This window comes from Myodes glareolus, chromosome 13 (genome assembly GCF_982192425.1).
Source record: "Myodes glareolus chromosome 13, mMyoGla1.1, whole genome shotgun sequence".
Classification (NCBI taxonomy): Eukaryota; Metazoa; Chordata; class Mammalia; order Rodentia; family Cricetidae; genus Myodes; species Myodes glareolus.
Window position 1 is genome coordinate 10,960,887 of NC_142038.1, and position 22,771 is coordinate 10,983,657.

A 22,771-nucleotide genomic window follows, 5' to 3' on the forward strand; every position below is an offset into this window, starting at 1 on the left:
GTAACGGGTAAGCCATTTCAATAGCCCCCTTTCTGGTTTTTGTTTTGTTTTGTTTTGTTGAGGTTAAGGCTCGTGAAGTTCAGGCTGACCTCAAACTCACTATGTTGGAGAAGATAACCTTGAACTTCTGATACTCCTCAGCCTCTTAACTCTGAGGAAAGCAACCTCAGAAATATCTACCACACCACGCAAGGCTGCTAACTGCAAAACCTTTGCCAGCTCTCTTCTCTAAGAGACTTCAAGTTGACAGAAAATATTTCACGCTTATGAAAATGAGCTTTGTCCTAAGGTAAAACCAGGTCCAAGTGTAATGATCTTCATTCCACTTCTATCTGAGGGACCTTTGCCCCTGAAATCAGCAGGGAAGTTCCCTCGTGGTCTGGATTTGGAGGTTTCCAAGCAGAGGTGGATTTATAATCTTCCTCTGAATCAGAAATTAAACAGCACTACATATCAATCAATCAATCAATCATCAATCATCACAAAGAACAACTTATCAACGTATCTCATTTCCTGAACATTCTAGAATCAAAAGGTCTGTGTGATTTCCTATAGCCCTGTGGTCTTTATGTGCTATGGAGCTAAAACATCTTAGGGAGAAACTACATGGCCAATTTCTACCTTTACAGTGGACTGAGGCCTAGGTTACAACTTGACCAAAGACAAGTTGGTTGTAATGGCGCACGCCTGTTAAACCCCAGTGCTGGGAGGCCAAGGCAGGAGAATTGCTAACCCAAAACAAAACAAACAATTTGACCAAAGTCTTAATGTTTTTTTAAATTTCACTTTTTTTTTAAGGTATGCTCTTGTAAGCCCAGGCAAGCCTCAAATTCTGCATAGTTTCTTTGTGCATGTTTTCTGTTTTAGGTTTTTGGGTTTTTTTTTTTTTTTGGTTGTGTTCTTTTTGAGACAGGCCTCCTTTTGCCCCAAAATGTCCTCTAAGACCAAGTTAGTCTTTCTCCAAACCCCAAAAAACATATGGCCCTTGTTTTCACTTATTGCTACTAACTCTTTACAGACTTGGCAATGTCTGGGCTGGAGACAATTCAGTGGTTCAGAGGATGTACTGTTCTTGCACAGGACGAGGGTTCAGGTTCCAGCATCCACACCTATGGCTCACACCCCCTGTAACTCCAACTGCAGGGGGAGCTGATGACTCTGGTCTCAGAGGGCCCCCGCATTCACAGCGCACACTCCCACACATGGGCACATAATTTAAAATAATAAAGATAAGTGTTTTTAAATTTACAATTTGTGTTGCCCTGGAGTGTTTCTGGTTGAGATTTAGTTTAGTCTTAGCATTTGGTGGTAGCTTCACAGCTGGTGATGGAGCCCTGGGCCTTTCACATGCTCAGTAAGGGCATCTACCACCGGGCTACATTCCCAGCCCGGATTTATTTTTAGTTTCACAGTTACCATTTTGCTGAGTTCATCTAAAACTCAGTGCACTTGGGGCTTTCCACACTTCAGGCCATAACCTTAGGAATAGGATGTTTTTATATATTCTAATTTCAGTCTTGGGCCTGTATCAAATGTTGGGGTTTTTTAAAGGAAGTGACAGGAAGTATTCTTTCATTACACTTTCCAAAGTCTGCCGCCTTGTCTCCTCTAGCTCACTGATTTCTTATCTGGATGGATCCAATAAACAGCTCACGCGACTTCTGAGTACAGACAGCCCAAGCATCTAAATGTTAATTACATAAAAATGACATTTGGCTGACCTTCACCTCCTGACCTGTTGACCCTAAATCGAAAGCTATTCCCACATAAATCTGCACACTTGCTCATAACAGCTGCATTCGTAATTACCAAAATTCTCAGTAAGGGAAGAGATAGAATGTGGTACATCCGTACAATGAGGTGTCACTCAGAAACCAAGAGAGAAGTGTTATCTTCAAGCCACAGAGATGAGAAGGATCCCCCCTCTATATCCCCCACTTCCAGCCTGGGACACAAAGCTCATCAACATGGAATAATTTTACACAGCCCCAGCTAGATAAAAGAAGTCAGTGTCTAAGTGTGTATGGCATGATTCCAATTATGTGATGTTCTAGGAAAGGCAAAACTATAGAGATGGGGAAATGAATGAATGTTAGGGCAGAGATTTATAGGTGATAAAACTATTGTGGGTGCTACAGCAGTAGAGATGTGGTTACTCAGTTGTCCAAACCCACAAAACACAGAAAGGGAAGTCTTTGACACACTACAGACCTTAGACAACAAAGCATATCTACATTACTTGAAATACATGCACCACACTAAAGTAAGGTGCCAACAACAGTGGGGAGGACACGTGGGAAATCTTTTTTTTAATTAAGTAACTAACCTTTTTTTTAAATAAAACTTCTGAACCAGTAGCTCTATTGGGGCTGTTTTGTTCAAACGGAGTCCATTATGTAGTCTGTCTGGCCCAGAGCTCTCTTGGTAGAACAGGCTGGCTGCAAACTCACAGGAAGCCATGGCTTCTTCTGGAATTACAGGCTTGAGCAACTACACTCACCAAGTCCTATTAATCATTAAAACCTTCTGAAAATGTGGGCTGTGCATGGTGGTACACACCTAAAGTCTCAGTACTGGGTAATTGAAGCTACAAAGAAGGTTTTATGCCAGCCTGGGCTACAGGAAACTAAAGTAATTGTTAATTAAATTGTTAGAAATGACCTAACGGCATGCTGCAGCTTTCTAGGAATGACTAGAAGCAAGGCTTTAGTGACTCCATCGTTTTCACAAATCACACTTTCTGAAACGGGCAGGGCCGCACTTGGCTACTTCCTGTGAAAGGACCAGCCACGTCCAGCCCTCCCATCCTCCCACCCCACCCTCAGCCCTTCACAGGGCTGCTCAGCTTCTCCCCCTCACCTCTCCACCTCCTTCCTGTCACCTTCCCGGGACATTCCCTGAGATCAGACTCTCACCCACACGGATCAGTAAGTCTCCGAACGGGCTACTCGGTGTGGCAGGCAAAAAGGAGCACCCACCCTGACGGAGAAGTGTTAATCTCCAGAATCACTTAATAATTAAACAGGTGAAGTGAAATTTGCAGTTGTGATTAAATTGAGGACTTTGAGATGAGAGATTATTCTAAATTATCCTGGTGGACCCAACATAATTGCAGAGCTCCTTAAGAATAGGGTGATGTGGTTGCTGAGGGTTTGGTATTGTTTTTCTGTTTGCTTTGTGTTTTTTCAGTCACAGTCTCACCCTGTAACCAGACCTCAAACTCAAAGCAATCCTACTGCCTCAACCTTCCATATGCCAGGATTACAGGCATGATCCACCTGCATGAATCTATTTTTGAAAATGAAAGTCATGAGCTAGAGAGGGTCTGAGTTCACCATAGTGTGCCCACCCGGGGAAGCTGGGTTTGCCTGTGACCCTAAGACTGGGGGCTGAAACAGGATGGTCCTGGGGCTCGGTGGCCGGTCAGTCCAGCCAGTGCATGAACTCCATCATGTTCAGTGAGACACTCAAATAAATGTGCGGGCGCGCGCGCGCACACACACACACACACACACACACACACACACGTTGTAGGGGGGAATGCTTGCTCATTTCCCGGCTGCCCAGACTCCTGAAATAACCACACAGAAACTGTATTAATTAAATCACTGCTTGACCAATTACTTAAGTGTATGGCTACCTAGCTCTTACATCTAGAATTAACTCATCTCCATTATTTTATATTTTACCATGATGCTGGTGGCCTACCAGCAAGGTTTCAGCGTATCTGACTCTGGTGGTGGCTCCATGGCTTCTCCCTGACTCTGCCTTCCTTCTCCCAGCATCCAGTTAGTTTTCCCCACCTAGCTCTGTTCTACTCTGTCAGGCCAACCCAGTTTCTTTATTAACCAATGGTATCCACAGCATACAGAGGGGAATCCCACATTGCACACGGTGATTTTATACATACATATATAAAATACATATATATAATTTTATATTTTATACATACATATAAAGTCATATATATATATATATATATATGGAATGGTGTAGTGTGATTGAGGACGATACCTATGGCCTCCACACCAGTACACACCAACACATGTACCAACACACACATACATCATACACACATGCCCACAAATTAATTAGTCAATTTTAAGAATGAAAATGAAAGCGGCCCATGAGCCAATTCCTGAAAGTAGACTCCAGAGTCTAGGGCAGTGGCTCTCAACCTTCCTAGTGCCGCGACCCTTTAATACAGTTCCTCGTGTTGTGATGACCCCAACCAGAAAATTACTTTTGTTGCTGCTTCATAACTGAAACTTTGCTCCTGTTATGAATAATGATATAAATATCTAAAATGTGACCCCTGTGAGGGTCACAACCCACAGGTTGAGAAGGGCTGGTCTAGAGCCAGGCAAAGGTTCTGACTAAATCGTGGCTCCTCCCCTCCAGTCTTCTCCCGCAAATATATGTCCATTTTAGACCAGGGAGATGTATGTACTGTCAGGGGGCAGGAAACACATGTCGGGAGCACAGCCTAGCATTTATGAGGAAAGAAGAGGAAGAGGGGGCAGAAGGGAGGCGAGGAAGGCAGCGGGAGGGAGACCACAAGGTAACTTTGTGTCTTAGGGCAGCCGCTGCTAAATCGTTAAAGTAGTGATAGGAAAAGCATTACATGTGTATATATACTATAAATATAATATATTCTATATATTTCCCTCATCGTGCTCACCAAATCCTTATTATATTTATTTAGCTACTAGGTGTCTCACACACTAGGATAAAAGCTCCCAAAATCTGGTGTCACGTGCAGCACAAAAAAAAGTGTGCTCAGTGAAGGTAGAACTTTTTACATGTGCTCAGTAAAGGTAGAACTTTGACCCCCATCTTGACTGGAATCATTCAAATGCTACAACACAAACACAGAGCCTCCTCTGAGTTTGTGCTACAAGCCCAAGCTGAACCAGCAGTGACATCATCATACAGAGCCACAGCCCAGGGTGAACCAGCAGTGACATCACCATACAGAGCCACAGCTCAGGGTGAACCAGCAGTGACATCACCATACAGAGCCACAGCTCAGGGTGAACCAGCAGTGACATCACCATACAGAGCCACAGCCCAAGCTGAACCAGCAGTGACATCACCATACAGAGCCATAGCCCAGGATGAACCAGCAGTGACATCACCATACAGAGCCACAGCCCAGGGTGAACCAGCAGTGACATCACCATACAGAGCCACAGCCCAGGGTGAACCAGAAGTGACATCACCATACAGAGCCACAGCCCAGGGTGAACCAGCAGTGGCATCACCATACAGAGCCACAGCCCAGGATGAACCAGCAGTGACATCACCATACAGAGCCACAGCCCAGGGTGAACCAGCAGTGGCATCACCATACAGAGCCACAGCCCAGGGTGAACCAGAAGTGACATCACCATACTGTGCTGCTCAGCACTCCAGGACTGCACACAATCAGCAACATAGCAGAAGTACAGAGATCCAGCCCACATGGTGGCACATGCCTGCAGTCCTAGGGCAGAAATATCTGAAATTCAAGTCATCACTGGCTATACAGGGAGTTGGGGGCTAGCCTGAGCTACAGGAAACCCTGTCTCAAAAAACACAAAGGAGTTCGGCACCTCCCGAACTGGAATGAATACCTAAGAATGAATGTTGTAGGGGAAAAACCAGGGATAAAGCAGATTATTTTGTTTAGAAAATTTTAAATTTATAGTCTATCATGTAGAGCATAGGGTATGCAGGGGTAGGGGTGAGGGGAGAGGAAATAAAGCATGGGGTGTGTAGGGGTTGGGGTGAGGGGAAGAGGAAATAAAGCATGGGGTATACAAGGGTAGGAGTGAGGGGAAGAGGAAACAGTTTGAATCGCATTCAGCAAGGCAGTTTTGAATAAGAAGTCCTTGTGGAGCAAGCATCCCCTGGGTGCGCAGCACCAGGCAAATGGCTCCTTATGACACTTTTGCTCTTTTTATGATGGTTGGCAAGGGTGCAGGCAATTCTGGACCCTCTCCCATCAGCTGAACACCTTGTCGCGGTTTTGTATTTCCTTTTTTTTTTTCCACGACAAGGCTTTGCTGTGTATCTCAGGTTGGCTGTCAACCCAAGCCCTCCTGCCTCAGCTGGAATTACAGGCATGTGCCACCAACCCAGCTACACTGAACTGCTTAACCCAGATGATTCTAAGCTTTCTGTTGAGAGAAATAATGCTGAAATGTACACAGTAACACATACAGCCAAATCCCTTCCTAACACGCCCAACAGTTCCCCTGCCCCTGTAAGGACCAACACCTTCTCCCACAGGAGGCCAGGGCCAGGCTTTTCCTAATTTGCTGAATTTGAGAAGTGAAGAATTACAATCTTTACTTATCAGTTCCTGGTAGGGGTGGTTGTGGGTCTTTTGTTTTGCTTTGTTTTTCAAGACAGTAGTTCTCTCTCTATAGCCCTAGCTGTCCTGAAACTTACTATGTAGACCAGGATGGCCTCAAACTCCAGAGATCCACCTCCCTCTGCCTCCTGAGTGCTGGGATCAAAGGCATGTGCCACCACTGCCCAGTGGGGGGTCTTTTGCAAAGGTTATATATTGACTTCCTTTGTGATTGGTGTTGGAAGGTGGTACGCTGTGCCACAGACTATGCAGAGCTCAGAGGACAACCTCCAGGAGTAAGTTCTTTCTTTCCACCACGTGGGTCCTGCAGACTAAAACTCGGGCCATCGGGCTTGGCAGCAAGCGCCTTATTTGCTTCTCCTGAGGCTGGGTTTGGACTCCCTGTGTAGCCCAAGTTGACTCTGAACTCACAGAGATCCTCCTTCCTCATCCTCTGGAGTGCAGGGGTTGTGGCATAAACCACCACTATTTTAGTTTTAATTTGAATTTTTAAATTTGAATTTTATGAGTGAGGTCAAGCATTTTTCCCTGTTCTTAGAATTCCCTTTCATTCTCTTTTGAGAATTAGGGCGATCACTCTTAAGTCAGAATAAGGAAATAGGTGGGGAGAGCAAATGAGCTTCTGCTCCAAGAAGACACCCAGCATCCTCACGCCACATCTGCCTGTCCCTCAAGGACCCCACTGAGCTTTAGGTGAGCGTCTACTTGCCCAGCTCCTAGAGCGGCCCCGTGCACAGGCACCACCTCTGCTTGCTCTCAGACAAGTGATCCTGATTGGTGGAGGCAAGTGCCACTCAGACATTGCCGCTGCTGTGGCTTTAATTTTGGTATTTGTTCACCATGAGCTACTTACTTCCTATCGTGTTAAAGAATTACGTATAATGTCTACCTAAGTGCTTTTTTGCACCCTTTGAACTTTCAACCAATCCCAGTTCCTCTCACCCTAGTCTGAGTCTCATCCTTGCCCCCTATTCAAAAGACTCGTCTTTCCACTGGGCTTCCTAGAAGATCAGATCACTGAATAACATCAAGTCACACATGACAGACTCTAGGGCAATTTGGCTACAAAATCTGCCATGTAGAGCTCATTCAGCTGATCTGACTGACTAGGTGACCTCCTCCCTTTGTCCGTCACCACTCAGTGTGCCTCTCCTAAAGAAACACAACCAGGGGAGGAGGATGACCTTCCCTATAGAGGAGAGCCGCTCTTCAGTCAAGGACATCAAAGTAGCTGCTTTCCTCCAGTAGAACCTCCACAAATTCTCAGGGTGCACATGACTTCACCACTATTTCTTGGGGTGCACTCAAAAGTTTTTCTTAACTTACAGAATATTCTATTTTTCCGCAATGAATACCTGGATTTAAAAAAAAAGGAAAGAAGAATAAAGAAAGAGAGAAAGAGGGAGAAGCCATAACCTCAGAAAACATAAAGCACTGGGCTACTCAAAAGACTTGCTTTATAACATGCTAATATTTTTGTAGTGGTCCTAGAAGTCCTGGAACTCGACCTGTAGACTAATCTGGCCTTGAACTCACGGAGATTTGCCTGCCTCTGCTTCCCAAGTGCTGGGATTAAAGGTGCATGCCACCACTGCCTAGCTATAACACGCTATTTCTTACCACAATAATAAATATGTTTCTCCAAAAATCTCACAATGAGCTAGGTGTCGTGGTGTATACATGTAATGCTAGCCCTTAGGAGGTTGAACAAGAGGATTCCCAAGTGCTGGGATTAAAGGTGCATACCACCACTGCCTAGCTATAACATGCTATTTCTTACCACAATAATAAATATATTTCTCCAAAAATCTCACAATGAGCTAGGTGTCGTGGTGTATACATGTAATGCTAGCCCTTAGGAGGTTGAACAAGAGGACTGTAAGTTCTAAAACAAGGCCAGTGTTAGATGGTGGCTCAGCAGGTAAAGAGGCCTACAGCTAAGTTTGAGGACCTGAGATCGATCCCCAGACCCACATGACAGAAAGAGATTAGGAACTAAATTTCATAGGTTCTAACAATCCCTTAAATTTTAAGAGTGGTACCACTTTAGGGTATATATCCAAAGGATGCTCAATTGTGCCACAAGGACATGTGCTCAACTATGTTCATAGCAGCTTTGTTTGTCATAGCCAGAACTTGGAAACAACCTAATTGCCACTCGACCAAAGAATGGATAAGGAAAATGTGGTACATTTACACAATGGAGTACTATACAGCAGAAAAAAATAATGACATTTTGAATTTTGCAGGAAAATGGATGGAACTAGAAAACACTATTTTGAGTGAGGTAACCCAGAGGAAAGCCAGCCTACAAACCACAATCCCAGAGAACTTAAACAACACTGAGGACACTAAGAGAGACTTCCATTGATCTAATCTACATGGGAAATAGAAAGTGGAAAAAGACAAGATCTCCTGAGTAAACTGGGAGCATGGGGATCTTGGGGGAGGGTTAAAGGGGGAAAAGGAGAGGGGAGCAGAGAAAAATGTAGAGTTCAATAAATATCAAACAAAAATTTAAGAGTGGTTCATTTTGATTTATCATCTCAATTTCTTCCCGTTACTTTAACTCAAGGACATTACACTCTGTGGGCGGACATCTCAGTTCCTTCACAGTCCAACAGAAAGTTCAAGCCCGGAGTGGTTCACAGAACGGTTTCCTGGAAATCCCTCCCACACTGAGTAAAACAGCTTAGAGATCTCAAGTGACACCTGGCCAGGTGGGCTGCCACCACACTTGGCAAGCGGCCTTGCCTTCTCCAGGCACTGTTCTTTCTGAGTAAGCCCCTCTGGTAGGGCAACAGTCTTTGCACACCCCAACTCTCAAAGGCCCAAGTCCCTTCAGGTGGCAGCTTCCCCATCTGAAACTTCACCACAGGAGTCATTTCCTGGCCCTCAGAGAGCAGACGGGCTTCCTGCTGATGGGGCCCTTTGGGTGATTTCTGGCGCAGAGGAGTGCAGCTACCCATATACCCTCGACGGAAGACACATGCTCCTCTACTCCAGGAAGGACATCCTCTTCGACTGACCAAGCAGGCAGCTTCAGAAAGTACGCACGTGGAGTGGTGACGGAGGAAGGGGGCACCCACCTAGCCAGCCAGATCAGCCCAATCAACCCTGCTGACCAACGGAGCCGCAGCCGTCAGGCAGATCGACCTCACATCCCACACAGTGTTTTGAATGTGCAGCACACGCATTCCATTGGACTTGGCGCTGACAGGTCCAGGGAGATGGCTCCGTAGGTAAAGTGCTTCCCACACAAGCCTGGAGACTTGAATTCCTGGTAGATAGAAAGAGCCCATGCCACAGAGTGGCTCTGTGGCTTCCATGCACACATGCCCACGCTCACATCCACACAGAGACACGCAAAATAAAAAATCAGGGAAGAAAACAAACCATGGCACCGAGGACCCCTCATCCACAGATTGTAAGGACATCTGTGTCAGCCAGAGAAGTCTGTCGGCCTGACAGTGACCCTAAGTGGGACAGTTCCATCAAGGTCAGATGGAAATCCTGCCTGAAAAGGAAACCTTGACAGAACAGGACAGGACAGACAGACAGACAGATGAGGAAGCCTGAGCTGGGCCCAGACAGCACACAGAATTGACACACATGCCTTTAACCCATCGTTTAGGAAGCTGATACAGAAGGTCGAGTTCAAGACCAGGCTGCAGTACATAGTGAGGACAGCTTGGGCTATATAGCTAGATCCGATCTCAGAAAAGAAAGAAAGAAAATACAATAATCATAGTGATAATAGTAATATATATTGTAATAAAAGCTATATGACGGCCTGGCAGTGGGGGCGCATGCCTTTAATCCCAGTGCTCAGGAGGTAGAGGCAGGAGGATCTCTGTGAGTTTGAGGCCAGCCTGTTTACAAAGTGAGTTCCAGCACAGCCAGAACTGTTACACAGAGAAACCCTGTCTCAAAACCAAAACAACAACGAAAAAGCTACAGGAGGGAGGCTTAAGAGATGGCTCAGTGGATCAGAGTGCATTCTGCTGCTGTGGAGGACTTGGGATTGGTCCCCAGCAGCTCATGACTGCCTATAGAACCAGCTCCTGGACAGCTAGATGCCTGGCCTCCGAGGGTACCTGCTCTCATGGGCATATCCACACATAGACACACACAGCTAAAGTTAATTAAATATATATTTTATATGCAAGTGGCCTCCACAAAAAAAAATTTATTTTGCTTTTACTTTGAATTAAAGAAAACACGACTTCTCCCTTTTTATGTTGGCATTACCAACACTACAATGTTAACCTCCAAAGAGATTTTAACTGAAACAGAGTAGTGCCTCCAGAGGGAACACTGGCCCAAGGGATGATTCATACGCAAGGCCAAACAGAGGGAGAAAGCCTGAGATTCCAGCTTTGCTCAGAATGGTGTGTCACTTCAAATGTGAATTACCTGCTGCTGGAATTTTCCATTTAATACACTTCAGCTATAACTCACCATAAGTAACTCAAAACTCAAAAAGAGAAACTGTGGCTAAAGAAGGATTTTGTGGTGTTCAATAAATACAAGAGAGGAAACTGTTGCCGTGGTGTTTTGACTTGTATTCATTGCTCAGCAACACCAACCTGGGCTCATCGTGAGCTCCTGGAGAGGCGCTACAAGCATAACCACGTAGGAATATGGGTCCGTGCTTAGCCCCACAATGGCCATATAGGAACCAGTGATGGGAGAGACAACATGACCATTACCTGGGCACTGCTGGATGAAGTTCCCTGGTTCTCAGCTGAGGCTTAACCTTCTGTCTATTCAGAAGGTAAGTGAGACATCACTGTCTGCTGTTCAGTTTCTTAATGGAGTAGACTCAAGCAAACATGTCTGACCTGCGGCCCAGGGCTCCATGTGTTCCAAAATAGCTATGAACTCAGCCCAACACATTTGTGACAATATCGTCCTGCAATGTCAAAAGGATGGAAGATTGGCACAGCAGTTAGAGGTTCAAGTGGGAAAAGGATGAAATTATCACTGTGGAGAAAGAGAGATCTTATTGAAGAATACAGCAACAGGGCTAGACGGGCTGTCTATCATGTGTTTTCAGAATCAGACACCAAACACCTCATGCATCTTAACGTTATCTTTTATAGAAAGCTCTGGACGTTACTCACTGTCAAACAGGAAGAGGATGGTACCTTGTGTTTTAAATAGTTACTAGGGGCTGGGGATGTAGCTCAGTACTAGTTACTGAGAGATGAAGCTATGGTATTTTAACTCAAGTACTGAAACACTAAAGCATGTACACAATGATCACAGTACATGGATGTACCTTACTGAGCGGGACACGTAGGTTGCTATGACGACAGGTAACACGGCTAGCGGAAACATTCGTTATCTGACAAGTGACCCAAAGACACTGTGGTATGGATGGTGGAAGGTGATGTGCTCAGTAGTGCAATGAGAGGCTACTAGAAGAATTTATACCAAGAATGACATGACTCAATCTACATTTTAAGAGTTCTCTGAGTGACTTGGGATCTGGAAAACTGCGACTTCGAAGCAGAAGAACATAGAATGTTCGCCGGGGATGGCAGCTGAACAGCAGCAGGCTTGGAAAACAACCAGTGGAGGTGGGGAAGAGGACCAAGGGTGCCTGGGGAAGGTAGGTCTCCACGGAAAGATGTGAGGAGGGAGGGTTCTGTGTGTTTGTTTTAGAACACAGTCTCACTATGCAGCCCAAGCTGGCAGGAACTCAAAGCCTGAACCTCAACTTCCCAAGTGTTGGGATTACAGTTGCATGTACCACACCTGGCTGGGAAAGTGCCCCATACGCTGGAGCATTTGAAAGGGAAACGGGGGAGTGGGGCTCCAGACAAAGAAGGAAATAAGGTAAATAAGGAAAAAATGACAATGATGCTATCCAGGAAAACCAAGAACAAAGAAGTGGTCACAGTGTGTATGCAGTTCTGCGTAACTAGCGCTCTTGCGGCCTAAGAATGTGGGCAGTGACGGTGATTTTTTTTTTCTCACTTTCTTCCTTATGGAAACAGTGTAGTCCTGGCTGGCCTCGAACTCACAGAGACCCATCTGCCTCCGCCTCTGCCTCCTAAGTGCCAGAAATATATATGTGAAGAAATGGTATTTGACAACAAAGACTCTAAGTGAAGAAAATATGTTAATTGTTTATATAACCTTGAAACTTCTGGAACTTTGAATTCTTTTTCCAAGTAAAACGTTAAAAGTAGTATCATGCTTTCATAGGGAAGTGGGAAAGGAGATATAAGAGTGCCAAGGCCTCCGTTAGAGCCGTCATCGGTAGACAGCGCTCTGAGTGGCTCCGTCAAGACAGGCTAAGCAGGGGCCAGAGCAGAAGTGCTCTGTGGGTCTCGACCCCATAGGGGTCGCATGTCAGATATCCTGCATATCAGATATTTTCATTACAATTTGTAACAGTAGCAAAGTTACAGTTATAAAGAAGTAATGAAAAAGCTTTGTGGCTGGGGATCACCACAATATGAGGAACTGTATTAAACGGTCGAGGCATTCGGAAGATTGAGAAGCACTGAGCTCGAGAGGCGGTTCCGTGGCTAAGAGCACTGGCTGCTCTCCTGGAGGACCAGGGTTCAGTTCCCAGCACTCACACTGCAGTCAACAACCACCAGCTCCAGTTCCCGGATCCCACACTCTCTTCTGGCCTCCTCAGGCACTGTAGACACAGCATGTACACATACATGCAGGTAAAACACCCATGCACATCAAATAAAACTAAAAGTGCCATCTGGACACAGCGGTGCACATCTATAGACCCAGCTACTCGGGGTTGAGTTTGAGATCAGCCTGGACAACACAGCAGGATTCCACATGAGGGAAAGGAGGGGCCAGCAACTACCGAGAGAAAGATCTAAGATTTCCAGTAATGGTGAGAAAAGCCTACGGGGTTAGATTGGGCACGCAGGAGAAAAACATTATTTCTTTCTTAAGTCATAAGGAAGTATTTAGACTTTTTTCAAAGCATGTGCTTTTGTTACTATACTTTTTTTTTTAAGTATTTGCCTTGATCAGGCAAAACCCTCTATCTTTCTAAGTATTCCAAATTTTGTCATGGATTTCTTGTTTGTTTTTTTTCTCCTGAAAGGTAGATCCCACATCATTCTTACTAAATTTTTCAAATAAAATAAGGAATTTTGACAAGCATTTTAATGACTATTTTTCCTAGCAGCTCTGGAAAAATGAAAAAATGAACCGGAGAGACTGTAGCCAGTGACTCGCCTGGTGTTTGCCTTAAGCAAAACAAAACAGACAGCTCCGTCTCTCTAGGGGCCAGAACCATGAACTCGGGTGGGGGAAAGGTGGAAGGGGGCACCCAGAGAAGCAGCCCAAGGTTAGGAGAACCTGTTGACCTTGCAGAGGCTCCCAGCATCCACCTGGCACACTCACAACAATCGGGAACTACAGTTCCAGGGGTCTCAACAGCCTCTTCTGACCTCTGAGGGTACCAAACATGTCCATGGTACATATGCACACCTTCAGGAAAAACATAAAAACTTGAAAAAAAAATCCAAATTATTTTTCCTTTTTTTTAAAAAATTAGAGCTGTGTGTTACAGCACATGGCAAACCAAGGCAAGATTTTAAGTTTGAGACTCTAGCGGCTCAAAAACAAATAACAAAAACCAAAAATAATCAAAACAAAAAAATAGAGAAACATCCTAAATGTTGTACAAAATACCACATGGAATCAATGTGCAGCAGCTGGTATAGCCCCCCCCCCTCTCTGTATTCAAATAAAAAAGGGAAGGAAGGAAAGTCAAACTCCACGGGCTCCAAAGCACACAGTATTGAGAAAAGCCTTGAGCAAGCCCAGCGCTGCACCGGGTGGGGGCCACTCTAAGGGCCAAAGGTTTGGAACAGAGGAACAGCTGTGGGCTGATAGCTGGGTATTGAGCTAATTAGGAAGGGACCCAAACTTCCTCTGGACAATCTCCAGGTAGAGTGAGGGGTCCCACCCAAGGCAGGAGTAGGGTGCTGATCGTGACTGGGAGGCTATTCCGGACCCAGAGCCTTGGGCCCGGAAAAACCGCCCTTCAGTCACGGGCAGGATCTCATGCTCAAATGAGGCTCCTGGAAAGCCCCTAGGGTGGGAGGACGTGATTCTCATCTGTCTCTTCTGGAACTGGCTCTACGATCGCCTGTGCGTGCCCACAGCGGAAAGGCACTTTTGTTTGAGTACACCCACATCTGAAGAGTGCCATCTCTCATCTACGCTGAAGCTCTGGAAACCACATCACTGACAACTGTCTCCTTCTGGTGAGGAACCATCAATCGCATAGCACTGCCTACCCAACTGCCCCGCCTGAGTCACGAGCCCCCTAGAGACGACCAAGGGTCTGACCTCGTATGCAAAAGCAAAGAGCCTTTATAGCAAGCTCAAGTTCGGACTCTCCGTCCATTCCCACACAGCAGTAGGACCAGGGAGCCCTGAGCTTAGGTGAGACAGTTTTTGAGAAATAAGGAATGGGGGGGGGGGAATAGGAGAATTCCGGATTCAGTTGAGGGTTGCACTCCTGAATGGATAGGAGTGGGGTGGCAGGAGTCTTGTCAAACAAAAACTGGTACTGGCGTTGCTGCAAAGAAATTAACAACCTATATACAAGTTAGGTAAGTTATTCTTAATGTTCTGGAGAATCTAGTACTTGTTTGTCCTAATTCTGATTGGTCCCCTGCAGGGTACAGTCTGTGGCTTTTCTTGGTTATTGTAATAGTGAGGTCTAGTCTCAGTAGTGTTAGTCTGCAGCCTGTCATGGCTCCACTAATGTTAAGTTAGGCCTCTTCAGCCATGAGAAGTGATACAAACTGAAGAGTGCACACATAACAAGGCAAACCTCATCAGGGTTGATACCATAGATTACTATTGTGCCTCTTGGATCTCACTCTGTAGCCCAAGATGGCCCAGAATTCATGGCACAGCCTGTTATGACCTTGAACTTATGAAATTCAAAGGAATCCCCCTGCCTCGGCCTCCTAACCACTAAGATTATGGGCATGAGCCACCATGGCTGAGTTCTTGTTTTCGAAACAACTAACGATGGGGCTGAAGAGGTGGCTCCGATTTTAAGGGCAATTGCTGCTTTTACAGACGACTCAGGTTCAGTTCCCAGCCCTCACAACCACCCCTAATTCCAGAGGCTCCAAGGACTTCTTCTGCCCTCCTGGATAGTATATACACTTGGTGCTTATATACCTGCAGTGAGAACACTCATACACACAAACCTTCAAATACACTTCTTGAATACTGATTACTTCCTTGTAAAGCAGACCTACCAAAAGGTTCCCTGATGTGTTTTCCTGTTTATTTTTCATTTATTTGTCTACTGGGGGGGTATGCAGGGAGACACAGTATATATGTGGAAACCAGAGGAGAACTTGTGAACTGCCATGTAAGTGCTCAGAATTGAACCTGGGTCCTCTGGAAGGCCAGCCAGTGTTTTTGGTTTGGTTTTGGTTTGTTTTGTTTTCACCCAGTGTTCTTAACTACTGAGCCATCTCTCCAGTCCACAGAAGACAACTTGTTGGACTTGGATTTTCCCTCCCACTGTGTGGGTTCCAGGGATCAAACTCAGGTTATCAGGCTTGATGGTAAGTGCCTACACCCACTGAACCAGCTCACAGGCTCAGAAGGTTCCTTTAAATAAATGCTTTCATAGGACATTTAAATAAAATGAGTGTGTCATCTAAATTTTCAGGATCATGAGCCTCTCAGCTTCAGCATGTTCCTCTCTGAAGCCGGTGATGGCTACTTCCTGGTCATCTCCTTGGTCCCTACCTTTCCCTGTCCCCTTCCTCCTTCTTAAATCAGGCATCCAGCAAATGCTGTTGCTGCCACTTCTTCTTCCTCCTCCTCCTCTTCTTCTTTTTATTTTTTTGTTTGTTTTTTTCAAAACAGGGTTTCTCTATGTAGCCCTGGCTGCTCTATAATAGCTCTGAGGGACCAGGCTGGCCTCAGATTTACAGAGATCCCCCTGCCTCTGCCTCCCGAGTGCTGGGATTAAAGGTGTGAGGTACCATGCCTGGCTACTGTCTCTTTTGTTTAAATTTAATTTTTTTTTATTTATAGCAAGCATGCTACAGCATATGTGTGGAGGTCAGAGGTCAATTTGTGGGAGTTGGTTCTGTTCTTCCATCATGTGGGCCCAAGGGATTGGATTCAGGTCCCTGGACTGCATGTGCTTTACCCACTGAGCCATCGTGGCCCCCAAAGTGCTTCCCCTTAGACTTATCTCTTCATCCTTTCTCCAAGTAACTGTTCCTAACGCCGTCTGTCACTTGTGCCAATAATAACAAGAGCTAACAATTACAAGGTACAAGTCACTGTGCTCAACTCTATAATTTAATCTCATAGGACTCTCGTGGAAGAGCCCAGCATTATTTCCACTATTACATACCGCAAAAAAAAAAAAAAAAAAGGCAAAAACAGAAGCTTTGGGGCCTAAGCAACCTGCACAAAGTCACCAGGCCAGTGACACAAGTTAACCTCAGAGGCCCCGCTGACAGCCTTGGATGTCATGCTGCTCCATGCAGTGCCCCAGGGCACATCTCCCAAGGAGCAGAAGCATCTCTACCAGTGGGTCACTGTTGACCAGCAAACACTAAAGGACTTGCTGACAGGTTTGCAATGTTCAAAATGTTAGAATACTCCCAAACTCTGCCAGCTGACACCCTGTCCTCTCGCCCGGAAAACACTCCTCTGACAGGGTGTCCTCAATACTCACCACCTAGCCTGGAGCTGCGGGGTGAGCCTGGAGTTGTGGGGTGAGCCTGGGGTTGTGGGGTGAGCCCAGAGTTGTGGGGTGAGCCCGGAGTTGTGGGGTGAGCCCGGAGTTGTGGGGCGAGCCCAGAGCTGTGGGGCGAGCCTGGAGTTGTGGGGTGAGCCTGGGGTTGTGGGGTGAGCCCGAAGTTATGGGGTGAGCCCAGAGTTGTGGGGTGAGCCCGGAGTTGTGGGGTGAGCCCGGAGTTGTGGGGTGAGCCCGGAGTTATGGGGCGAGCCCGGAGTTGTGGGGCGAGCCTGGAATTGTGGGGTGAGCCTGAAGTTGTGGGGTGAGCCTGGAGTTGTGGTGCGAACCTGGAGTTGTGGGGCGAGCCTGGAGTTGTGGGGCGAGCCTGGAGTTCTGGGGCGAGCCTGGAGTTGTGGGGTGAGCCCGGAGTTCTGGGGCAAGCCTGGAGTTGTGGGGTGAGCCTGGAGTTGTGGTGTGAGCCCGGAGTTGTGGGGTGAGCCCGGAGTTGTGAGGCGAGCCTGGAGTTGTGGGGTGAGCCCGGAGTTGTGAGGCGAGCCTGGAGTTGTGGGGTGAGCCTGGAGTTGTGGTGTGAGCCCAGAGTTGTGGGGTGAGCCCAGAGTTGTGGGGTGAGCCCGGAGTTGTGAGGCGAGCCTGGAGTTGTGGGGTGAGCCTGGAGCTGCGGGGTGAGCCTTTAGCTGCGGGGTGAGCCCGGAGCTTCAGGGCGAGCTTGGACCTTCCAGGCGAGGCCTGGGGCAGAGGGAGCTTTGTACTCAGGCCTCTACAGGTGTAACACCTGACTAAATATTGTTCATTGTCACTTCTGCCTCCTCCTTCTGCCTCCACAAACCAGTTCCTCCTGCTAACTTCCTCCTTCAGAACACCCCCCCACCTCATTCTCCAGTTCCCCTTCCACAAAAGCTCTAGGCCCCTCTCCTTCCTTCAGCTGCTCACCCACAGCTGACTAACCTAGCCTATGGCTTTAATTATATCTATCTCTGTGGTTTCTATATCTGCCTCCTTTCCCAGCCCATGACCTCCACCCTGGAACAGGCCTCTCTGATTCAGGTTCTCTGGCACCAGCTAACTACTCTCCATTCCCAGGACTCTCCCTCCCCTATATTCCTGACAGAGTCCACCTGTATAGCCCAGCTTAGCCTTGAACTTTCAATCCTTCTGCCTCAGACTCCTGGAATTATAAATTATAGACGTGTGCTGCCACAGTCAGCCCGCCTCTATATATTCTTGAGTCAAAAAAAAAAAAAAAAAAAAAAAAGGCCAGGCAGTGCTGGTTGCTGGTATATGCCTTTAATCCCAGCACTTAGGAGACAGAGGCAGACAGATCTCTGTGAGCTTGAGATCAGCCTGGTCTACAGAGTTAGTTCCAAGACAGCCAGGGCTACACAGAGAACCACATCTTGAAAAAGCAAAGCAAAAAAATTAAAAAAAAAGCACCTTTCCTTCTACCTCCTCCCTCCGGAGATGTCTATTGTTCCAGCAAAACTGGTGACAAACTTAACCCCAGCAAATGCCACACCTACCAGCGAGCACTTCATTTTTATTCTATGGGCACTGGTTTTTCGCCTGCATGCTTATCTGTGTGAGCTGTCAGATGCCCTGGAACTGGAGTTACAGACAGCTCTGAGCTGCCATGTGGGTGCTGGGAATTGAACCCAGGCCCCTGGAAGAGCAGCCCTGTGCTCCCAACTGCTGAGCCATCTCTCCTAGAGAGCACTTTATATAGAGTAAATATTTCACACACGTTTATGAAACCCAGGGAGTCAGTGCCTGCTTATGCTTTCAAAGTTTTCTGCCTCATCCAGTCACAAGTTTCTCGGCCGTGAAACACGGTCACTGTTCCAACCTCAACTCGGTCAAATCTTTTTCCCTGTTCCCTAAAAAGCATGACTCCTTGGCAAGTGGCCTTTCTTCTCTAACAGCTTCCTCTGTGTCCTTTCTCCCAGGTCCTGATGCCTCATGAGTCCCATCTGCCTCAATAGAGATATACACAACCCAAGCATACAAGCTGATGCTGAGGATTTCACTGGTGGTCAGACCTTGTCTACCTGCCAAGAACCCCTGACCCCGCTGCAGGAGAAAAGAAGACTCTCACGAACATGGTGGCCTGACATGTCCCACACCCACTGGAGGGACTGGCTCACTCTCAATGCCACCCTTGGAGACACGTGGGGGAGCAGTGGGGGAGCAGTTAGGTCATGTGGAGCTCTAGGCCACTATTCATCAGCTCCAGGGCCTTGAGAATGTTGCTTAAACTCCCCGTCACTCGGTTTCCTCATCAGTAAAATACCACCGTGAGTCAGTTCCCTCCAAGGGTAACTGGGAGGTTTAGCATTTACAAGAACCTAATAATCCGCACAGTAAACAATACAGTCATTTTCATTATTTGAATCAAACAACTGCAGGAACTAGAGATGGACAATACCTTTGCAAAGTGTATTTGCAAAGTGCAGGTCGCTTTTGAAAGCAAACTAGAAACCCCACCCCCACACAGACACCACCACCACCACCACCACCACCAGGTCTCAACTCAGACCCCACTCTGCCCCTCCTCCTATCCATTTCTGTCAGGATACCCATGGGACTGCTGGGGACTGCCAGGAGCTTCTAAGGATGATGGCACAACCTCCTGGGTGCTGGGATTTTAGTGTGAGCCAACACGTCCAGCTCTGGGTTTTTAGGTGACTTAGAAGAAAAGGAAAGAAACCATGGCTCTTACTGCTGGGTTCTGGGACTGGTGGAGAAGGGTCCTGGGTCCTTAACTGATGGCAAGCTAAGATATCCAGAGTCGAACGGCAACAGCAATCTTTTCCTGGACACTTTTGACTAAGCCTGCTCCGGGGCCAGATGTGCTGCAGGCATCCCCGGGACTGTGCAAACACACCATCTGCTTAAGCCTCTGTACCTCAACTGTCAGTCAAAAAATAATCACCCTACTGTGAATGTATATAGATCTGTCCTTTTTCCCCACAGTATAAAAAATCTGGAGAGTCACCAGGCTTCCAATGAGGACCAAGTAGAAGGTTGCTAACCCTTGTTACACTAACCCAGCCCTTTGCCTTTCCATCAGTGTCCCCAAAGGACCTCAAAACCTCAAGCAAATGGACCGCGATAGGCTGTAACTGTCGTCGCTGGGGCCACAGCAGAAGAATGGTGTGGTAGGCAACTCTTAAGTTACCGGAGGAACAGGCAGGGTCCCAGAAAAAGGTCTGGGTCAGCGTCTTACCCTGCCTTAATACTACAACGGTGCTTACTCCGAGTTAAGGGGAAAATTGACCCTTGGAGGGTAGGTAGTTGCAGGGTAACGGTATAAGAAAAGGATGTCTAAATGAAGCGGGGAGAAGACATGGTACCTAGGAACCACCAGCTCTCACACGCGCGATGGCTTTCCGGGGGTGCTCTGGGGCCTGGGAGGGAAATCAAAACCGGGATTGCCAGGCAGGGCAAAGCTCCAGCCGAGAACCCCAGCGTGATTGCTCACGCGCCCATAACCCGGTTCTTCCAGGTCTGCGGGACTCGGCACCGCGGGTTCCTGACGGCTCCCTCCTTTCGGGCTTCAGGTTTCAAGCGTGAGAACCAGGGGTGACGTCAGGTCCCAAGTGTTCTGGGGAGGGCGCGCTCCGGACTCAGCGTGGCACCGAGAGCACACTCGCCGGGTAGAGGCGCACACCCTGGGCTCGCTCCCGCGTGCGCTCACTCACCCAGAAGTTTGCCTTGAACAGCGAGCCCGTCATGCCGGCGCCGAGGGCTGGACACGGAAGACAGCGGGTGGCGGCGGAGGACAGCGGGTGGCGGCGGAGGACAGCGGGCCGGATCACGCCAGGAGCTGCGACTGTCAGGGCCAAGGTCCGGGCGCAACTTTGGAGTTCCACTGTCGCTCCGGGAAGCCGCCCCGGGTCCTAAGCCACGCCCGATTGAGCCCGCCCGGCGCCCCGCCCGCGCCGCGCACCTGCAGAGGGCAGCCCGCCCTGACCCTAAGGCGCGGCTACTAAGGCAGCTCCGCAGGGGGCTGCCAGTCCGAACCCCGTCCTGGAGGACCCCTGAACAACTAACAGAACCAGTCCTTTTCCCTCCGGAAGCCCGCTCTAGGCTCTTCCCTCTCGGTCTCGTATTTGCTTATGGTACCGATGCTACAACGAGTGGAGTACATGCATCGCCCTGTGACTTCAGGTTTTAGTCTAAAATGCCAAGAAAAAATGCATTACCGATGTTTCCCGTCAACTCTACATCCTAACCTGAACTCAGTTTAAGACCCTTCTCCACCATCAGTCTCACCCATCAGTAAGAGCTGGGCTGCTTCCCTCGCCCGCCCGATAGACTCCAAGGAAAAAGGAGGTTCACACCTGTAAATCCAGTACTGAGGAAACAGACTGGAGAGTGTGCGTTTCAAACCCATCCTCATAAACAAACCAACCAAATAGGACCCCAGGGCAAGTCAAACCCTTCCTTGGCAGGTAGTAGACCTGTGCTTTTCTGTTTGTGTGCCTAGCGCCCAAACTGAAACTCAGAGAGGCTGAAAGAGTTGCCCAGATTCACACTTATTTAGGGGATGAAGAGACCAAAGCTAGAAATATGTCCTTCACAGTAAGGGCAAAAGACTTGGCTCAATGTCTTCTTGGGTAAGAAGCAAGTGCTCAAAGGGGAGAGAATGGAGGTTAAAGCTACCAAGACTAAGTACATGGAGCCCATTATCCATCAGACGAAAGCAAGCATTTGCCACTGCAACAGGTTCTAGTTAGACCCAGGCACAATACAGGGTAATTGTGGAGCAATCAGAAGAAGCTCACAAACTCTATCCCTAAGTCCTACCAGTAAGGTTATCTGCAAGGACAGGGGTGAGAGGGAGCGAGCCTCCAGCCCTGGTACTCTCCAAGGACATGCATCCATTTCTTTACCTGACTTCATGAGCATTCACAACAATGAGGTTAGGGGCACTTGCAAAGAACTTCTTTTCCAGAGAACTTAATTCAATTCCCAGCATCCATTTGGCAGCTAACAACAATCCCTAACTCCAGATCCAGGGAATCTAACACTCAGTTAAGTTTTGCTTGCAAAGGCATGCAGGTGGAATACAGACATGCATCCAGGCAAAAGACTCATACACATAAAATAATAAGCTGAGATAGAGCCAAGGCAGGGAAGCCTGGCTACACCTGCGAGGAGCAGCAGAGGCCAGATGTGCATCAGGAGGTGCGCATCCAGAGAAGCTGGACTGCAGGGGTGAGTAGACCACACATGGCACAGGCATACATCCCGGAAGCTGGAGCACTGGAAACAGTACCAAGACTTTTCCTGGAAGTTTTTGACTTTTAATTTGGGTCTCTCTCCCTCTTTCTCTCTCTCTCTTCCTCTCTTCTTCTCTCCTTCTCTCCCTCTCCTTTCCTTCCTTTCTCTTTCTGTCCCCCCGCATCTTTCTCTCTCTGTCTCTCTCTCTCCCCTCTGGGCATTGAACCCAGGGCCCTGACCTAGCATTAGGTTTTCTTGTTGCTCACTTGTTTGTTTTTGAGACACCGCCTTGCTAAGATACCCATGACAGCCTTGGACTCACTCTGTATTCCATGCAGGTGTTGAATTAGCAAGTCTTCTACCTCAGCTTCCAATGTTACTGGAATTATAAGCATGTGCCACCATAGCCTTCAGAAAGCTTGGGACAAATATCTTACATGCAATTC

The 22,771-nt window shown here is 47.5% G+C and overlaps 1 protein-coding gene across 1 annotated transcript in view; it reads right to left on the reverse strand.

Annotated features, from left to right (window-relative positions):
• The window catches only part of Pstpip2 (proline-serine-threonine phosphatase interacting protein 2), an 86,046-nt gene extending 65,078 nt beyond the window's left edge, over nucleotides 1–20,968 (reverse strand). Inside the window, exon 1 of the mRNA XM_087895914.1 lies at nucleotides 20,801–20,968. Coding sequence (XP_087752040.1) covers nucleotides 20,801–20,833 — 33 coding nt within the window. The 5' untranslated portion in view covers nucleotides 20,834–20,968. The remainder of the gene's footprint in view (nucleotides 1–20,800) is intronic.
• Between the last annotated feature and the right edge of the window lie 1,803 nt (nucleotides 20,969–22,771).